The sequence below is a fragment of the Diorhabda carinulata genome, chromosome 3, assembly GCF_026250575.1.
Source record: "Diorhabda carinulata isolate Delta chromosome 3, icDioCari1.1, whole genome shotgun sequence".
Classification (NCBI taxonomy): Eukaryota; Metazoa; Arthropoda; class Insecta; order Coleoptera; family Chrysomelidae; genus Diorhabda; species Diorhabda carinulata.
This window is the reverse complement of record NC_079462.1, coordinates 31,498,730-31,518,393: the sequence shown is the minus strand read 5'-3', so window position 1 is coordinate 31,518,393 and position 19,664 is coordinate 31,498,730. Positions and strand designations below refer to the sequence as shown.

Genomic DNA, 19,664 nt, shown 5'->3' with positions numbered 1-19,664 from the left:
ATCATCTACACCTCTTTCTGCCATAGTTATTTGAAAATACATTGACAAATTAGAAAGTTGCGCATCATAGGGTGCGCACCAAAAACGTAACGAGGTCATTCATCCATAGATTTTACTCCTCACATTTTTCTCATACCAGGCCCCTTATATATGCAAATCGATTCTTAAGGAGTAAACTCCAAAAATACATTCACATAAAATACAGACAAACACAAGAAATGTATGTTTCACATATATAGAAACAATAAAACTGTCAGTTATAAAAAGACATAAACGCTTGGGCTTGGTTGGTAAAAAGAATTTTTTTCGTCTCCATAATTTTCTATTTTCATTCTTGAGCTTATATTATATTATATTACTTAGGATCCTGACAATTTTATATAATTTTTATAAAATCCTATAACTCAATTAATGGGCTTATCTGCAAAACCCCCCAATTGGTAATTTAGATAAAATATATTTCCGTTTTTAGAGTAGTTGATACAGCGTATCTAATGACTTATCTTGTTTAAATACTAAGAGCATTTTGTTGAGCGTTTATTATTGATAAATGTAATATAAACAAAACAATAACTGATAGTATTTATGTCATATCGTTCACGGCCTTGTACTTCGAATAAACATATCCTACAAAATGTATATCTCTATACGTACAATGTACATGTGAAGTACCTACTAAACAAAACAGCAAAACAACAAAAAACTGTTTATAACACAATAATAATAATTAATCTTATGATCCGCTTTTCACGTGGAGATTGTCACATTTCGCTTTTTTTAAAATGGGAAAAGTTCGCTATGATAGGAAGCCTTATCCATTACAAGGATAAATTTATCATTGATACCTTGCAATATGAACTAAAGCACAGTTTGAAATAATTTGCGTTCATGTCTTTATGATACGATTTATTTTAGGGAGGTCCCTATTCTACAGCATTTTAAAACTTCTACCACACAACGGTTTTAACTTTTTTATTGTCTCTTTTTAATCTGACGTAAATTTTGTTGACTGTTTCATTTATCTTTAACTCATTTAATTCCTCTACCATAACCTACAGTTAATCTTCACCAGCTTAAGTTATTTATTTTGCAATGACTCTGATTCAAAGAATGGCTTTGACGCAGTTTATTTGATACTTTTGTCTGCCTTTTCGTTGCTCTTATTATGCCATGATACCCAGGCCTAGATTTTATTTTGGTCACCCGAATTTTTTTTCATTCCTTTAAGGTAGCTCGCGCATTTTAACAAAATTCTATAGTAATAACACAATTTTTTCAATTTATTTGGGTACTACACCAAAAATTTTCCATTTCCAAGAATTGATTGTCGATATTACATTGTTGTATCTTGAGCTTTCAAATAATAACATAGGAAAGCTGGAATTATTAGAGATGTGGGAAATATCTAGATAAAAGCCATACCTGATAAATCGTTCTAAGAGTTTATAATAAAATGTTTTCTTAGCATTTTAATTTGACGCATGGTTGATCGCGCGAACTCACAGTTTGGAACTATAAACTTAGATTTTCCTACAAAGAATTGAAATATTCACAAATAAGTAAAGATAAATATAAATGATAATATATACAGGATTTATTATTTGTCATTTCGACAATATTTTCAATTATTGTCAATTTGCATAAATTCGCCGGAACATAGGAACTTCAATGTAAACACTTCAAGTTTCAATCTACGAATGTACTTTCTAGGTACTCTATTCAGTAGAATCGAAATCTATCAGAGAAAAACTGAATTAAAACAATTTGATGAACATGAAAACCGTATTAAACAAAATTTTGTTTTGATTTACCACAAAGAAAAAAAGCAGTCGGAGATAAATCAGGAAGGCTACTGGATCGCAACCCGTGATAAAATAAAGTTATTTTTGTAAGTATTTTTCGAATAATTTCGTCCTCACGTTTATAGGGAAAGTGATGAAGTTGTAGAAATAATTTGATTCCATAGAAGTACTAAATATTGAATTTCTATTAAACTTTAATGAATCCAGAAGGATTTTTTTTTAATTTTAATATCTCATATGGCCGCAAGGGAATATGCAAATAAACCACCAATTACACACTACTAAAGGGTGGTGAATATCCAGTGGAGCAGTTTCGTCTCCATTTTCCATCACCTAATTAACAATTCAATGATAAACTTTATATTGAATATTAATATAATTATCCTATTTTTTCGATTTCCATTTTGATTAGAATAATTTCCACAAGTTATTTTCCAATTGAGCATCAACATGTTCTGGTTACTAATCCACATTTTAAAACATTTAATCGACTTCCGACAAGTTTGTTTTTCAACAAAACAATAAATAGAAATAAGAGGAAACCACAATGCAAATATCATTATAAAACAAGATTTGTAATTGATTACGACATGAAGAATCACCAATTCTACAATTACTCATAATCTTCCATTGGGATGGTCATGATCCATAAATAAAAATAAATATCGGTTTCTTCTGTTCAATTACCTCACGTTATCGTTAGTGTTTATAATTTTACATTGAAATATTGATTGTGCATCAACTGGCAACGCTGCTGTCTTTGTTGTTATAGCTGATTCGGTGATTTCGGTATTGAAGATTGTTTGAGGCAACCTGATCGTGTTTTCGGAGATTCAGTCACTGATTACGCATTTTAAAGTGCCGCTTATTTGAATATTGTTATTACGTTTTCCAAAATCTACAATTTTTATGCAAGTTCAGAAGTCTAAAGTCTAAAGCCTATAAGTTAACGTATTTTCAAATTTGCCGCCGAAGCTAAGATCAAAATGGCAGCCTTATTACGTTCTCGCATGCTGACGCTGATTCCCTTCACTATATCTGTGATCTATATATTCACAATTTGGTTTGAAATTGAACCAAGATTTATGCCACAAAATTTTTTTAGTACATTTTCATTTTTGTATAAATTATGAATTGAATTATTATTAGAATCTGTTGATATATACTCTTTTTAACCATTTACATTGGTGTATTAGTCACTACCTTTTATTTTAATTAACGACTATCTTTTATTTTAATCAGGGGAAATTGAACTCTTGTACTCGTTTGTTTAATTACAATTAACTATATTTTCATAAAATTTACATAGAGCGTCCTTTTATCTTTTTTTAATTGGTTTTAATAATGTTTCACCAGTAATTGCAAGGGCATCTTTGACATAATATTTTAATCTATTATTCAATGGTTCAAGTAAAGTGTTTTTTTTTTATTTCTTCTCATAATTCAATACTTTATAAACTCACAAAGAATCTCAAATAAGTTTAGGTTTAGCATGTCAGCTCAATGAATATAAATCACCCTGTATGTGTTTATTTTTATTAGAAACGATTCTGCTTTTAGCAAACGATCAAATATGCAACTGAATTAAAAATAAAGAAAATACCCCAACAGTTGTCGTTTAAAGTATATGTAGCTCACTTACCATGTGGTAATAACTATATTTAAATAATTCTGTACTGAAATGTGCCTGTTTGTGCTATATTTATAACAAAAATTATTATTGAATTGAAAGAGAAATTTCCAATTGTATTAGCACTTTTATAATAATTCAGGTTTCCGTGTCAGTTTCTTGGATAATTGCAGTTCGGAGGTCGGGAAAGGTGCGTGGTCATTTTGCAAAAAAATATTCCTTGAGAAGGCCCCACAGGAAGAATCAGTTGTCAGGTCACATAACCGTGTAGGCCACTCGCCATTAACATTAAGGTACTCCCGCACTAAAACGCGTAGTGCGGCGAAACTCCATCCTGCATGAAATTACGGATTTTCGCGAGTGTTCGATCGTTGTCCATTTGCCCACGTATATCTACGAGCATTTCTAGGTAACTTTGGCCCGTCACGTAACTCTTAAAAATGTACGGACCTACGAGACTTTCTGCGTGAATACCTGCTCGCACACAATCCAGACAGGTTTAATTCTTCCTCAATGAACACGGGAGGATTCTGGTGGTTGCAGTACACGCAGTTATGCCGATTGACCGGTTCAGTATGAAGGTTGCTTCATCCGACCACAAAATAGACATACTAGAAATGCGGATCATGACTGAATTCGAGGTACCACTCGGAAAATTCCAATCTACGATCAAAACCATCCTCGAAAATGCATTCGTTGTAAAGAACGATAGAATATTTGAAGTTCTCCCGAGGGTCGCACTTCAGATTGTCCCGGCTGCTCAACTAACGCCATTATTTCCATATTTTCGTTATACGGGTCTTCCAGAACACGGCGCGTCGGCAACAGAGCCCTTATTTCAGAATTTCTGCTACTTATTCCATACTGTTGAACAATTTAGTAGCGGCGAGTTCGGAAATGTCGTTGAAATTCGGTAAACATAGTTTGGTAATCGGCGTTCGTACGTAAACTCTTTTTTTGAAGCGTGAACCTTGTATCAATTATTCATTCTGGCAAATGCGTCTACTTAACCAGCCGTTATTTGCAGAAAAGACATTTACTTGCCAATAACACATTTCATATTTATATAAAACGTTTTAAAACATATATTTGATATTGAGAATAATATTTGGATGGTCCATCCTCTACCTATTGGATTTTTTGATAACCATTTCTCATAGATCATGAAATTTTTTCATTGTACACTTTACTATCTTTGTCTTCAATGTAATAATTTTTTCATGTTCTACTGAATATAATAACGTTAATTTTATAATAATTAATACAATTATTCACATATTTAGTTTAGCTCTCATCATTATTAGCAAATCACGATGAAATTATCTAAAATTACCGACTTTCCTATATATTTAGAATCAATCCCGTATAAACAATTATTAATTAATCACAATTATATTACTCATCTTCGTTTTGAACAGTTTAATTTGTTGTTTATTTTTAAATTCCTCGCAAGATGCTCCATTGAAATTACTAATATTTCTTTACTATATGTTCTCATTAAATCCTCGTTTTGCTTGCCAAGGAACGCCCATAGCTCGTTCTAGTTAATAATACACTCAACTTACTTTTTTTTTCGAAATTAATCTACCTACATTAAGCCTTAAGCAACGAATGGGTTCGGATTACAGATTTGCGACGCCACGGGTCAAAAAATTTATCTATAAATGTTTCTAATTCCAATATGATGTATAAGGAACTATACGGGGTTTCAATCAATTCAAACACAAACTACCTATAAAATATAGACGAGAAATCGACAAAACATTCTGCAAATCTTAATGATTCGATAGTATACACATAATCCGTTTTCAATTTCGATCCTAGCCATAGATTTTCAAACTTTAAGCATCATTTATACACTATCCAGTGGCATCTTATTGTTATTGCTTTCAGTCAGGCTTGTTTGTTGAACGAATAGACTATGATATTGTTTAATGGTTTACATTATTCATAAAAGAATAAAAGGAAGTTGATAAGTAGGCACCAAGGGGGACAATTATATTAAATGAAAAACGAAACCTAACGTGAGTATTTGCAAAAAACTAATAATCCCAAGCTGGACATTTGGGAACACTTGTAGAACCTACTGTATGACTTTCACTCGGTTTAATGCAGGATCTTGAGGTATTCGTGAGAAAGATTATTATAGAATAATCGTCATCATCATTAAATAGCTCCCAGTGGAACAAAAGGCACCTGACTGCAGCTGTCGTAAAAGTGTTTTTGGGTAGTTCTGTAGTCTCTTTCCACATTAACTTTATAAATAAAAACTAGTCACTCAGGACTCAATGAGGAAGATGAAGTAAGATGAGATTTTTATCATAAAAACTGCTCATGTGGTAAACCTTGGTGCCAAAGAACTTTTTTCCTGATGAACTTCATCATGATACTGCTTGTAATGATTTTATTAAACTTACTTTGGCCTTTTTGGTGTTGATTCATCTCGAGGAACCCGCTGTTTTGACTGTTCTTTGATCTCTAGTGTGTTGTAGCTGTTCCACCATTATAAAATTGCGAAAAATTGGTCCATATTGCAGTTGAATAACACCAAACACTAAATTGTCACATGATTTCGTTTATGGTCGATTGTCAGCAAATGTAGTATTCATCCTGGAAACTTTAAAGACATGAATTTGTCTAAATATAATCTATACTAATTTGAACTTTGTTCTTATCTCTCCACAACTGCGGATCTCTTCGTTTCTCCTTCTTCTTCATCTTTTCTCAAATTTCCCAAATGTGGAATTCGGTTTGAAACTCGATCAATTTCTTTATAAATTTGTTTTCCTCGTCAATTTTTCTCACTCTATCATTAAATCAGGCATTTATTTTTACTATTTATATGTATTATATTAGATTTTTCGGTATTTTTGTTTACTCCCTGAATACTCTTTGTTTATTTTTTGGAGCCGTCCAACGTTGGCATCTATTTTCTCAACTCCTGCGTCTCAATCATTTCGTCAACGATTTTTATCTAACAAAGGAAATACGTAATAATATATTACGTAACGAGTTTGGAAAGTGATACATTTCGCACTAGTTACTATTTAACGAGTAAGAAATACACTTTCCAACGAGTTGTGTACACTATTTTTCCTACGACCACGTAAAAAATTCTTCATAAAAACGTATTTTTTAAATAAGGAAGTCAATATCACACATGTGCTGAAAAGTATTTCAACACATGTGTTGAAAAGTATTCAAACACGTGTGCGGAAAAGTTAAAAAACCCTACAAAATATTTTTTATTTTGTAATAGTATTTTGCATTCAACTACTTTATACATTACCCAGTAATAGTAATAACATTTAATTTTTTTTTGCATTTAAATTATCTTGCAGACACTAGTATGTATTTGAACACAACAAAAAATTTTCATTGTAAACACTAATATAACCTCAAAAAATCATATTGTCTACTTCTTCAGTCTTCTTAATTTTGATCTTTTGCTTTTCGGCACCCAGCCAAATTCATATTGTATTCGCGTATTCCCTCTATCGTTCGAGACCATATATTAAAAAAAGAAGCATTTCAATACATTTGTTTTGTTATTTTTTAGTTCCTGTGTAAAATAAGCTACATTCTTAGGTAAAAATGAGTGTACAATCTATTATTTTCATAAGTGGTCGTAGGAAAAGAAAATTTCAACAGATGTACTCATAATTACTTTCAAAATTCGATATCCTCCTTTAAAAATTTGAAATTAAAGATTCGTACTGATAGTTTGTTAAATTTAAGAATTATTCTTAATCTTTCTATATCATAATGTAATTTGTTTTCAATATAAACTACTTAACTATAAATTGCTGGTAGATTGTTAGATATAACACATTACTCACGAAATATTTCTAAATAAAATAGAAAATTATCTTTGATATTAATAGCGTTATAAAGATAGATTGGTTTTAAAGACATAGTATTTGTGAAATTGCAAACGATTTAATTAAAATAATTTTGTGATCGCCGTTTTCTAATAGCCTCTCATTTCCAACTGCTAATTTCAGGTAAGAAATTGTTTTCTCTAAGCATCAGAGATATCCAATAGAGTTTTTTTTATTATAGATGCATCACAATATAATTTAGTAATAACAAAGCAAATTTATTATTCAGTATTATTCATATATAAAATAATCGTTTGACTCGTTTCCTTATCATTCTCGGGTCGACGTCCGCAACGAGTTTTCCTCAAAATTCTTTTATTTCATTTATGTTGCAACTAGAAGGTTAGTATTTGGGTTAAATAACCGTTTCTCTATTATTGTTGAAAAAATTATTATTTTTGGTATAATGCACTACAAGGAAAGCTAACGCAATCAGACTTCAAATCCAAGAGAGCACCACATATTCTTGCTTACTTCGAATTATTACTCTGTTTCCGGTTTTATCTATTTGTAGAAATTATTTGTGAAATTTCCTCACAAAAAATGCGATTCGATATATCCTATAAAGACATCAATTTCATCAATATCAATTTGAACAAAAAATCTTTATAAATACGGTAATGTGCAACCATAGACAATTGAACGCAATTATGTGTCAAAAAAAAGATTAAACGGCCATTTTGAGTACGAGTTAGTTCGAATCAAATACTATTTTTGTCAGAAATATCGAAAAATTGTGCTACATCTATGTACGTAGTGTGCAATAAGTAGATATTTTGAATCGAGTTATTCCGGTAAAATATTTCCAGAAATGCTTCCAATCCTAGATTTAAATGAATCGCTTATTAAGGGCAAAACTTTGAGTAAGATCAATTTAAACTAGCTAAAACTGCATGCGTGGTAATGTAATAATAATTTTATTACAGTGGAAGCTTTTCGTTCTTTCCTATCTCCATTGTCTTATTGTCTTATTTTGAGCTTTTCCATTTCCCAAACTAATTTTTTATATTCTCACATTAATCTATATGTACCTCCCTAGCTTCTACTAAGCACTTTTATTATATATTTTTTGAATGCTCAATTTTTCCACAACGACCTCCTTACTGAATATTTTTTACCGTTTTTATTCACACTGTTACGAAATCATGGACACGTGTATTACTTGGAGATGCTTAACAGAAGATTGCGGAATGAACTTTTAGGGAATTTCGAGAAATCGAATTTTCGAGAAAATACCTACCATATAAATATATAAAACAAGATTATTGGAAGGTCTACGGAGTTGAATAGTTTATTTAGAGCCACAAACGAAAATTTGAATCGTGAACTGTGATTAATGAATAGTACATTTGAATTACAAATTAGTCTTATAATAGTGAAGTATGTAAATGAATTAGCACTTAAAGAAAATATTCAGTGTATTTAAATGTTTTGTTTTCATCCTAATTTTATCTGAAACGGCTTAGAAGAAAATATCTAATTCTATTAGAATTTTATCTTATAAATTGTTTAATGACCCAAACGTAGTGAATTTGACTTGGATTCATCCTCTTCAGTGTCACTCAATTTTCTGTTTATCGACAGCTTCTCCATTTCGTATTTTCCACTTCCAGTTCTCTAAATATTTTTAATTGCTTTGTTTTGTGGCACTTCAATTTGCTTTTATGAATATTTATACAATTTGAGATAACATTATTGGAATAGGAAGAGAGATTAGATAAAAATATGTCAACCACTTAATGATTATTACAAGTAAATAAATAAAACGTATTAAACGATTTTTGTCATTGTTTTGATTTAATCTTTTGAGGCAACGTCCGAATAAACATGCTTTCAGACATACTAATTAGTAATTTACTAAGGGACAAACGATAAACTACCTACTGAAATTAATTAAATTAATCTTTCACCTACCACAATAATAAATGTAATCTCCAGGTCATGAATGAAACACAATGAATATTTTCGGATGAATTCGTGATGAAATTGTTAATGTTGATGCAGTAATAGTAGTAAATAGTATGTTTAATATAATGAAATTTGATCCAAATTATCATTATTTCGAAAAATTCCAAAAAAGTAAGATCCGCTGACCTGTTTCAATCTCATTGGATCTCTTCAGAACGGTGTAATATCCTAACGTTTAAAATTCTAATCTGAATTGATGATAACACCAATCAGTGCTGTTATTTAGTGTATTTAAACGAGTAGACGGTTTCTAGCGCCATTAGTATTCAAAAGCTGATAGTATGAAATAAAATTTCAATCATTGAAGCTTTAGAATGAGACAATAAGAAATTCAAAGCAATTGCGAGCCATTAAAGACTTCGATATCATAAATGTTTTAATTAGAACGTTTCGATCTAATTTAATAACTACATAAATAGCTATCGACTTTTTAGAAATTTCTTATGGTAAATTATCAAATAATTTTAACGAATATGAAATTAATATAAGGATAGTTATTTCAATTTTTATGAAATAAAACAACAAAAACACTCACATAGAAACAAAACACCAAAATAGAAAGTACAGAAGGAGATGTCTAAGAAAAGTAAAGAATAAATCAAGATATGACAAAATAAAAATTGACATTAAAAGAAAATATTTCAACTTAAAATCAATTCGAAACAAAATCAAAGAAGGACAGTTAAGATGATTTTATTTGACCATATCATGAGAATGGAAGAACGATTAATTCGGCAGTTATATGAAGCACAAACTTACACAAAAAAGAAAGGGAAACCGAGGAGGAGCTGGGCAGAAGAAACAGAGGAATAAGAAGAAGGATATAGAACAAAAGTAACAGAAAAGGATAGAGGTGAAAAGAAGCCCGTGGTTACTTACTCCAACAAGTCTTATACTTGAAAAGGTAGAAAGGCACGAGGATTGAGTAAGTAGTAAAAAGAATACAATCCAATACATGCCAATGATAATTCTAAAAAAATGTTATACATAAAAATCACACAGCAATTTGATCAAAATTCAAATTTTACAAATTTCAATATAACTGTTGTCAATGTCAAATTATATCTTGATAATAATCGAAATTAGGTCTAGAAAAAATACGACCAAGTAAACTAAAACGATGATCACAAAAACATATACAAAAATTTATTAAATTTTTATATATTAGCGATGTACGCAGAAAGTATTTCACTGAAAAATCTGTCCTTGGGTCACTTGTGACGCGGTAGCAAATTGGTGGGTCGTTTACCAAATGTTTCGCATCCGGTACGGTTTCTCCGGATACCTCTATTTATAGTTTAACTTACCTCTAATGAAAGTATCATAAAATATCTGAACCTATAAAAATCTTTTCAAAAATTGGTGCAAACAAACTGTAAAAGTATAAGGTAATAAATAGTTACCGACTTTTACTTTCAACCCTTCTTAGAAATTGCATATTGTCAGTTTACCCCATAGACCGTAATAACAGTTAAGTTTTGGTAATTTATAATTCTGTCGTCAAAATATTCTTCCAATTCACAAAAGAAAATATATATTTCAAAGGTCATTCTATAAAAAAATTGAATGATGACTAGACTTGCTTTTTCAATAAAATATCCAACTAGTGGTGTAGCCAGTTTTTCTATTTAGACTTTCAAATTATAACGAATGTTTTTGAGTCTTTTCTATTAAATGTGCTCAGTAATTATCTATCTAATGGTCTCAAAAAATGGTATGAAAAAAACAGAGTTACATAATTTGCGATATAAGTCGACGTCGGAGAAAACACATAATAGTTATTGAGCGAACGGTTGGTTTAATCGTTTTAATAGTGCAGATTTGACGATCGTTAGAAAAGTAAGCAGTACCAGTACCAGCTCTCGTTGATTATCTGACTCCATTAGACCAACTAAAGATACCATTCAAAGTCGTGGTAAGATCTATAAAAGTTGTGGACCAGTGCCACACGAATTAACCGAGACTCAAGCGAAACTTCGTGTAAAGATGTATAAACAGCTTCTTGTCCTGCCGTTTTATTAGATGCATTGTTACTTGCGATGAAAGATGGCTTTATCTAAACAACCTGAACATGGAAAATCAGTGGTTAGACAACAGATAACTATCTAAACCCGTCGCGAAGAGAGGTCGATTCGAGCGGAAAATCTGTTTGTGTGTCTGGTGGAATTATAAAGTTTTGTGTAGTTCGAAATCATTTCAAATACTCGAGCTCTTAATGCTGAGGTATATACTAGATAGCTTATGCGAATGTACGAGATTTTGTCGGGGAAATATTCAGGTTCAATAAGATCGGAGAACTTGGTGGTATTGAATTCTACCATATACAGCATTTAGTCCTGATATTGCCTCGTCAGATTCTTTTCAATCCACGGGAGATGTTGTATAATTATTTATTCGGTATTTCGGTATTCGGTTTTCTATTTTCTATTTATTAGTTTTCGGTAGTTATAGTTTACTAAACCATTTCTTATCTGATACGTGGAAAGCGCAAATCTAGGCTAGTGTAGCCGAGTAGTTAAGTATGCAAAGATGTAGTAAAATTATCCTTCTTCGAACTGTAGCATTGGCAATAATTCTCCAATACTGACATTTTACGTTAATCGATTTCTACGAACTGGTTGAGCAATGTATCTATCTGCCCTTTTTGAGATAACATCTTGCTACGGCTTCTTTTTCTTCAAACACTTTCGAATGATATTCGACGAATAGCAATCTTTTGACATTAGATTGAGAGGTTTAACGGTTTATTTTTTTAAATAATGGCCATGAAAATTGTTTATTTTAGTGAGAATGTGATGTATCGATACAAGTAGATTTTTACTAATGAAGCTAAAAATACCAAAGCGGGTGCAAGACTTTTGAAAGTGTGTGTTTGTTGATGCAAGTATCATTTTTCGCTGTTTTACTGGAAAGACGTATAAGAAATTTTTTATCCCCAGTCGAATTTTCCCGGATAACGCCTTGACTACATTCATTATTAAATAAATTTCCCATAATTATCACAATTTATAGATTTTTATGTAATTTTTAATTTAATCATGAGAATTAGCTTTATTGTGTTTTATAGTAGAATCTTGAATGCATGCGTCTTTGAAATAACTAATTTGTAGTTTTTTTTAGCAAAAAAAAAATGTGAAAACGTACTTGACCCAAAACATGTGATGTACCTTAACTTTGATTGATAGTATATAAAAATAAAAACAATTTCTACAATGTTTCAAAAAGTTTCTCCGAAAACTGTAACCGTGATGGCATTTTAGATGTTCTTCTAAGAAGCTACACATATTTTTAATACCAGGGATCAGATTTATATGTTCATAAACAGATATAATCTATTAAGACTATTTGAATTGAAATATAAGTCAATATTTTTAGTATTCTTCAAATATGTTTGTTTTGTAATAGTATTATCAATCATTCAACTTTAATGACAACGCGATAATATCAATCATGATAACAAGTTTAACACTTTTAAGTAGACAATACAGAATAATATAATAGGCTAATTATTTTTATTTTCAATTTTAAATATACAAAATTAACGAAATAAACATGTTTATTTGTATAGACTGATTCCATAATTTTAAATAAATATGCCATTAAATGAATCATTATTATATGTTCTCATTTTCAAGACGTACTTTGATAAGAAATTATTTAAATTCTACGCTAAAGCCCGCATTCAATTATTTCCCAAGCAATCCTCAAAGCTGTGCAAATAGTATTTTAAAGAATTGGAAATTATAATTGTAATGATTTAACCATCGCAGTCGCCCGATCTCAACCCGATTGAGTTGTTATGAGACAAATGGACTCTTCATATCTTTAGAATATCCTGAAAAATGAATGGAATGAAATAGACGACGCTTATTTGACAAAATTGTTTTCTTTGTTGTTGCAAACTATAGGGTGGGCAAAAACTTTTGACCGGTAGTGTAGGTGTACTGTAGCTTCTTTTTTCTCACATATTCAACACTCTTCAGTTTCTGCTACACCTAATTTCATTAGGGGCTTTTTAAAATGGCAATATTCTTTAAAAAAGCTGAAGAGGCCAGATTTTCGTGTGTAGTGTATTGACTTCTTGGACTTTCATTTTTGTTCGACCAGAAAACCGGCTTCTTGTCTATTTTCCAACACAGCTTCGAATTGATAAAGTGGTGGCTTCGCTCTTTGGTAGCTGCGATCTTCCACCATGGCATTGTACCCTCGCTCAAACTCTCGCTTTACCCTACGCTCAATAATGGTCATCTTAAGGCTCGAACTATTAAGTGAGAACAAGGGTAGATTATACCAAAACTACTAAGCTCGGTATAACATAAATGCGCACAGCAATGGTCGGCGCTTTGATGTTACCAAGTGTTAATTTTTTTTCTTTGAGCGGAGCTGTTGTTCGATTCTATGTTCAGAGCGATAGTTGACGCTCCCTATGATAGAAAAACACAAACAATCCCGTTGATCTACAATAATGAGTGAATTTAAGAAAATAATATCTAATAATTGCTTCACCCAATTTGAAATTGGTCTACGTATTTTTAAATCACGTTCAAGTTCATTATAAAAAATTTCCTCTGTAGATTAAAATATTACCTAGGTGTATTCAAGAGGGAACACGCTTAAACAAAAACGTTGACCTAAATATTTTTTTCGCAAGAATTTGTTTTAAATCTTTATTTTAAATATTTATATTAAGCTAAATTTAGATTAATGATTCTGTAAATTGTACATAAGAAATTAAACATTAGTTGAATAATGCGACTATTTGTTTATAAGTTGGATCTCACAATTTGTATACCTGTAAATTTAGAAATTGAACGATTTATATGAGATAAACTTGAACTGGTTTTTCAAAAAAAAAATTGCATTCAAATCCAGCGATGTTTAAAAGTCCAAAGTGAATGTCAGGATAATCTAAAACTTTTCAAAATAATCCAAAACATTTTTTTTGGATAATCGTTGAACAGCGACAAGTTTATCCGACCTTTTTGGAAATGAGTTATTGCTCTAAATTTATGAGAAAAGTTATTATCAAATTAGAGACTTAATATACAGAACAAATAGAAATTCACAACTGCGTGATTATTTTAATTAATATACACCTCGTATAAATTGATCGCATCGTATGAAAATCTGCTTTTATACATGCGAATAAAGTCTTGTGGTTACGATCGATAATTTTTTCACAATTGAAGTGCCCCTCAATGTATATCCGGTTCTCAGTGTTTCGAATTATTGCAACATAAGGGTTGACCGGTGTTCGAAGGTTGATGTAATAAAAGAATGGTGTTTCTTTAAACGGAAGTTACAATAATTAATAAAACATTTGAAATGAATGGAGATAAGAATTCTCAAACTAATTTTAATTGTTGATTGATTCAAGGGTTTGAATATAATTAAGATATATTCGTAATTATTACAATATCACTTTAATTTAGATTATATCTATTTTTATTAACGTAATTATATTCATATTTGACTACTAATAGACTTGAGCAGGTGCCGAAAGTTGCTAACTATCAACCATAACTAAATTATGTTTTCAAAAAGTTGATATACGAGGATGGTCCCAGAAGTACCTGGCCTGACCTAATTAATATTAATATAATTAATATTGGTATACAAAATCTAAACTATTCACGTAGTACAAAATAATTTTGAAAATATAACCTCAAAATCTACTTTGAGATAACGCTGAGTGTTACTTATTATGAATTTGTAACAATTTTTGCGAGTAATTATAAAGTGTCAATTGTCACAAAATTTTAATAGACAATAGAATCATAATGGGAAACGTTGTCCGAGTGGACGTAAAATGAAAAGTAACTCAAGCAGTAAGTACGCCGAAGTCATTATCTTTCTTTAAACCTACAGTATGCAAAACATTTATTTTTAAATATATTTTTTATTAAACATTTACAAATTCATACATTTAAAATTGGTATAAAGCGCTTTATTCAAAATTTACACTCATGCGATTGTAGCGCCTCCCTAACGTAAAAGATTTGATGGACACTTTCTGTAGCACAGAAGCCGAATTTTTACGAAGTTTCATATCCATGGATGTAACATGTGTTCATCATTTCACTCCGGGAATAAAAGAACAATCAAATCAATCGACTAAAAAAGGAGAAACCGGCTTCAAAGAAGGCAGCAAAGGCCGTTCCATCTGTAGGCAAGATCATGGCATCGGTTTTTTGGGATGCGCGTGAGATAATTTTCATTGACAATCTTGAAAAAGCAAAAACTATTCTACCAAACTCGTTATTGTTATAAATCCGTTTCTAGTTTCACAAAATAATCTGGATGTCTTATGAGATATTGTTTTTTTTTTTTGATCTGATCACTTTTTGTTATCAAATTTGCTTGAAATTCGCTGCGGTTATTAGATTGAATTCCTTGAAGACATTCCTCAGTGTAAGAGTTTCAGTACTCTTATAAGGTAATTATGTTGGTTTTCTTTATCTAAACGCTGCAAATTGGTTTGAGTCTTCGATTGAGTGGAACCACGGTTAATGAAGCATATTTGTCTATCCAGATTCTAATTTGCTTGGTCTTAAATGAATTAATTTTCCTTTGTTGAAGTGAAATAATGATTCAGATAATATATGAATCACGTTGCTTAACGAGTTGCCTAGATAGAGATAAAAAATGAATCATATTTATATTTGTGAATTTTTTTTTAAATAACTCATATGCATATCTATAAAAGGTGTAAATTACGATATTTTTTATACCGTCGAACTTTCCGCGGGACTAATTACTTGTGTAAAGTTGCGCAATAGTATGATTTAATGTAAAGCAATATTTTCATAACATAATGGCCATAAATATATAAAGAATTTTAGTAATAAAAATCAAGTTTTATGAGACCAATAATCTAAAAAAATAAAAATGAACTTAGTGGGATACATTGTAGGTAATTAGATTAATAGACTAGGGTAGAAGCTTTTAAAAATGATAAAAAGTGAAAAAACAATAATAGTAGAATGAAAACACTCGTAAAGGGAGGAGAATATAAATATAAAAATGAGAGGAAAAATAATTTACGAGCAATCTGAGTTGAGGAAGAGTTTTTCTGGGTAAAAAACGGTTTATCTCAATTTCCGGCAAAACTACAATACCTATGGAAAAAACTCAAATAGCTAAATTGTAGGTAATGAACTTTGGTATCAACACTTTTTTCACATAACCTCAAAATTTATGTGAAAAATTCCAAAACTAAGGCTTTTTATGTCTTAGAAAAAAAGAATTTTTTTTCAAGAATTTTGTTGCAACTTACCTTTTTATGTTCCAAATACACTGTAATTAATTTGATTTGTATTATTTATTTTTTAACCTTATTTTCATTTAATATCAAGATTTAATATCAGCTTTTTTAAAAAGATAGTGAGTTTTTTGTGCTTTGAAATCTCTAGTTTTTGGTGGTGTAAAAATATTACCATCACTATGGTAAATTTTCTCAAAAAAAGTAAAAAAAACTCGCATCTGTAATCTTTTAATCATTATGTACAATTTTTTGATATTTTTAAAAGTTTTACTCTCTAATTACTTAGGTTTATCAAAGTGATATAGAATCTCACGTTTTGCGTGTAATAAAAGGGTAAAATTTTAATAAATAACTTCGTAAAGTAGAGATTTCAACGAAAAAAAATCTCACCGACTTTTTTTAAATATTAATATTTTGCAAAAAACTACAGAGACCTTTTTTGTAGATCTTTTCAAAACAAATATTTTTTTATTTGAACCTTTTTTTCGTATCTCTCCTTGTTTAAGAGTTATAGCTTTATAAACAATTAAATTGTTTATACCAAATTACTAGACCAGATTTGGGCTCGGCACCCCCGAAAAATCGATTCTACACTTCCCCCCTAGCTGCCGTAGTAATATGTCAACTACATATTCAACGTTTCGATTTTGTTTTACTCACATCATTTGAATTCGAGGTTTTTAAGCATCGATAATTTAGCTCATTAATTTCAGTTTTAGTTTGTTAGAATTTCGGTATCTAGGGTATTGGTTGCGAGATTTCGTCATGCTTGAGTTTAGCTTGTTAATGAAAAAATCCTGTTATTTGTATTTAAATTTATACTGTAGAAGAAAAATAAAACTTTTCGTTCCCCTTTTTGAACTTTGAAAGATATTACATCGATAAAAAGAGTTATTCGAATATATAACACGCCGTTTGGTAAACAGTTGATATTATCATAAATATTTGTAACAGTACCTTGAAAATTTATTTAAAATCATCACTGTTGCTATATATATATACTTAAACGTAGTGTATTTTCAGTTGTATCAACATTTCAACAATGTTATATGTTATACGTAGTTATTATCGGTAATATTCTTTTTTGCAACGTATTATTCTGTAATATATTATTATTTTGTTTTGTTCCAGCCTCTTTGAACAGGAGATAATGTCGTATGTCCCGGCGATGACTGTAGAAAATCGCACCAGTTCGTCTACTAGAAGTCCCAGGGGATCACCGCAACCGTCTCCTATAGCGTCTCCGGGACTTAGTAGACACAGGGTTACAGCTCCTCATAAGAGAGACTTCGAAGCTAAACTTCGGAATTTTTATAGAAAATTGGAAAGCAAAGGATATGGGCAAGGTCCTGGAAAATTTAAGTAAGTCTTTTTTTAACAAAAAAGTTACCGATTTGTCCGTCAATTCACTTTTGATTTTATTACATGTACGTTTTGGAGAAAAATTGAAATATTTTGAATATTTTATTATCAATATATACTTTTCTACGTACTTAAAAAAATCTTTGAGATTTTATATTCATTTAAATAGCATTACATATCGAAAATCCACATTAAGGTTGGTCTAATAAATATAAAACGCATAAACATAAACGCATAATTTCATTCATTTGAGACCATGGATTAAAAACAAATGAATGTTGCACATTTCTGGGCCTCCTTGGCATTCTTAATCACCTGATTAAAGTCCTTGTTCCTTAATCCTATTCACAAGATAGTTTTGATACATTTGGTGATATTTAAATATAACAGATAACGGATCAGCTGGTGGCTATTCTAGTATCGAAACTTCAGAAGTACTCAAGGAGATGATGAACAATTTTCAGCCAGAGCTTTCACAACGAAATCGGTTTTATGGAGACAATTATGAATCATGATACTGTTCGCGTAAAAACATATAGTTTCATTAATTTTTATATACGAGGAGTGGTTATTAAATAACAAGACTGGTGATGTAAAACATCTTATTTATTTTTTATCACTTCCAATATATACCCTTCCTTTATCTCTACATCGCTCCATGCGAATCTTACATTGTGCGAAACAGTATTTTTCTGTCAGGTCCTTCATGACACGCGCTTTTTCTTAATTTTCAATCGCATTCAAAGTAATAATAACTTTGTTCGCGGTAGATATCCTGAACATGTTATGTCACCAGATTCATGCGCAGTTTGAAATTGTGCGTTCGCGGTGCTTTAAAGCATGTTCAAGATTTAAAATCCTGTGTTCGTGGAGCACAGATTTCTAATTCCGAACGTGTTCTGAATACGTCCAATGTATTCTCTAACATGGGTAAAGATTTTCAATCTGGCGCATATGAATTTGTCATTTTTGTGATATTTACCACGAAATAACCTCTAATCTATGTGGTTTTCTAAGTAATTGTATTTAAAAAACGTAGTAGTTGACTTTATACTCACAAATATCAAGAGTAAACCTTCGGCTAGTTAAATTATCTACCACAAACGAAACTAAACACACTTTTCGCATGTAAATTTTGCTGCACACATTCTTTGTCAAGTTATAGATTCAGCAATCGCACGAAAACTTAGCCGATGGTCAGATCGACCAAGATTATTGACCTTGTTCGATACTTTCAAATGTTTCTGACGTGAAAGCGTGGTCCGAACGTGATTCATCTTCTCAGTCATCCAGAAAACGCTTAAAACTCTCAAAAACAGTCACTTCTTCAATAAATTATAAGTTTGAGTTGCATTTTTTCCAAGATTCATGTGAAATTTCAAAACAATCCGTTGATCTATTTTTACGTCGATTATTCAACATAAAAATAGCGCCTACACAAACGACGGCCATGGCTACACTGATTTGTTTACAGACACGGTAGACATCGCATTCGAAAAAGTAGGCTTCAGGCTAAACAACTGACAGTCGTTAATATTTGGCGCAATCGTACTTTTTCTGTAGCAGCACTAGTCTTGTCACTTAATAGCCAAACATCGTACATTAGGCAGACAGAAAAATGAATGAAAAATATCAACAAAAATGGAGAGCACCAGGAGATTATTACATTAATTTCTTCAGCTATGTAAATTTACTGAACCAATATAAAAATCTATTTCAACTATTTTGCAGTTACCATTTTTTTTTTTTTTTATTTT

The 19,664-nt window shown here is 30.8% G+C and overlaps 1 protein-coding gene across 4 annotated transcripts in view; it reads left to right on the top strand.

Annotated features, from left to right (window-relative positions):
* Positions 1-19,664, top strand: part of LOC130892053 (E3 ubiquitin-protein ligase HECW2-like) — a 152,985-nt gene that overhangs the window by 125,579 nt on the left and 7,742 nt on the right. For all 4 annotated transcript variants that reach the window (XM_057797265.1, XM_057797264.1, XM_057797267.1 and 1 more), the window contains one exon: positions 17,677-17,907. In XM_057797265.1, the coding sequence (XP_057653248.1) occupies positions 17,677-17,907 (231 nt within the window). The remainder of the gene's footprint in view (positions 1-17,676; positions 17,908-19,664) is intronic.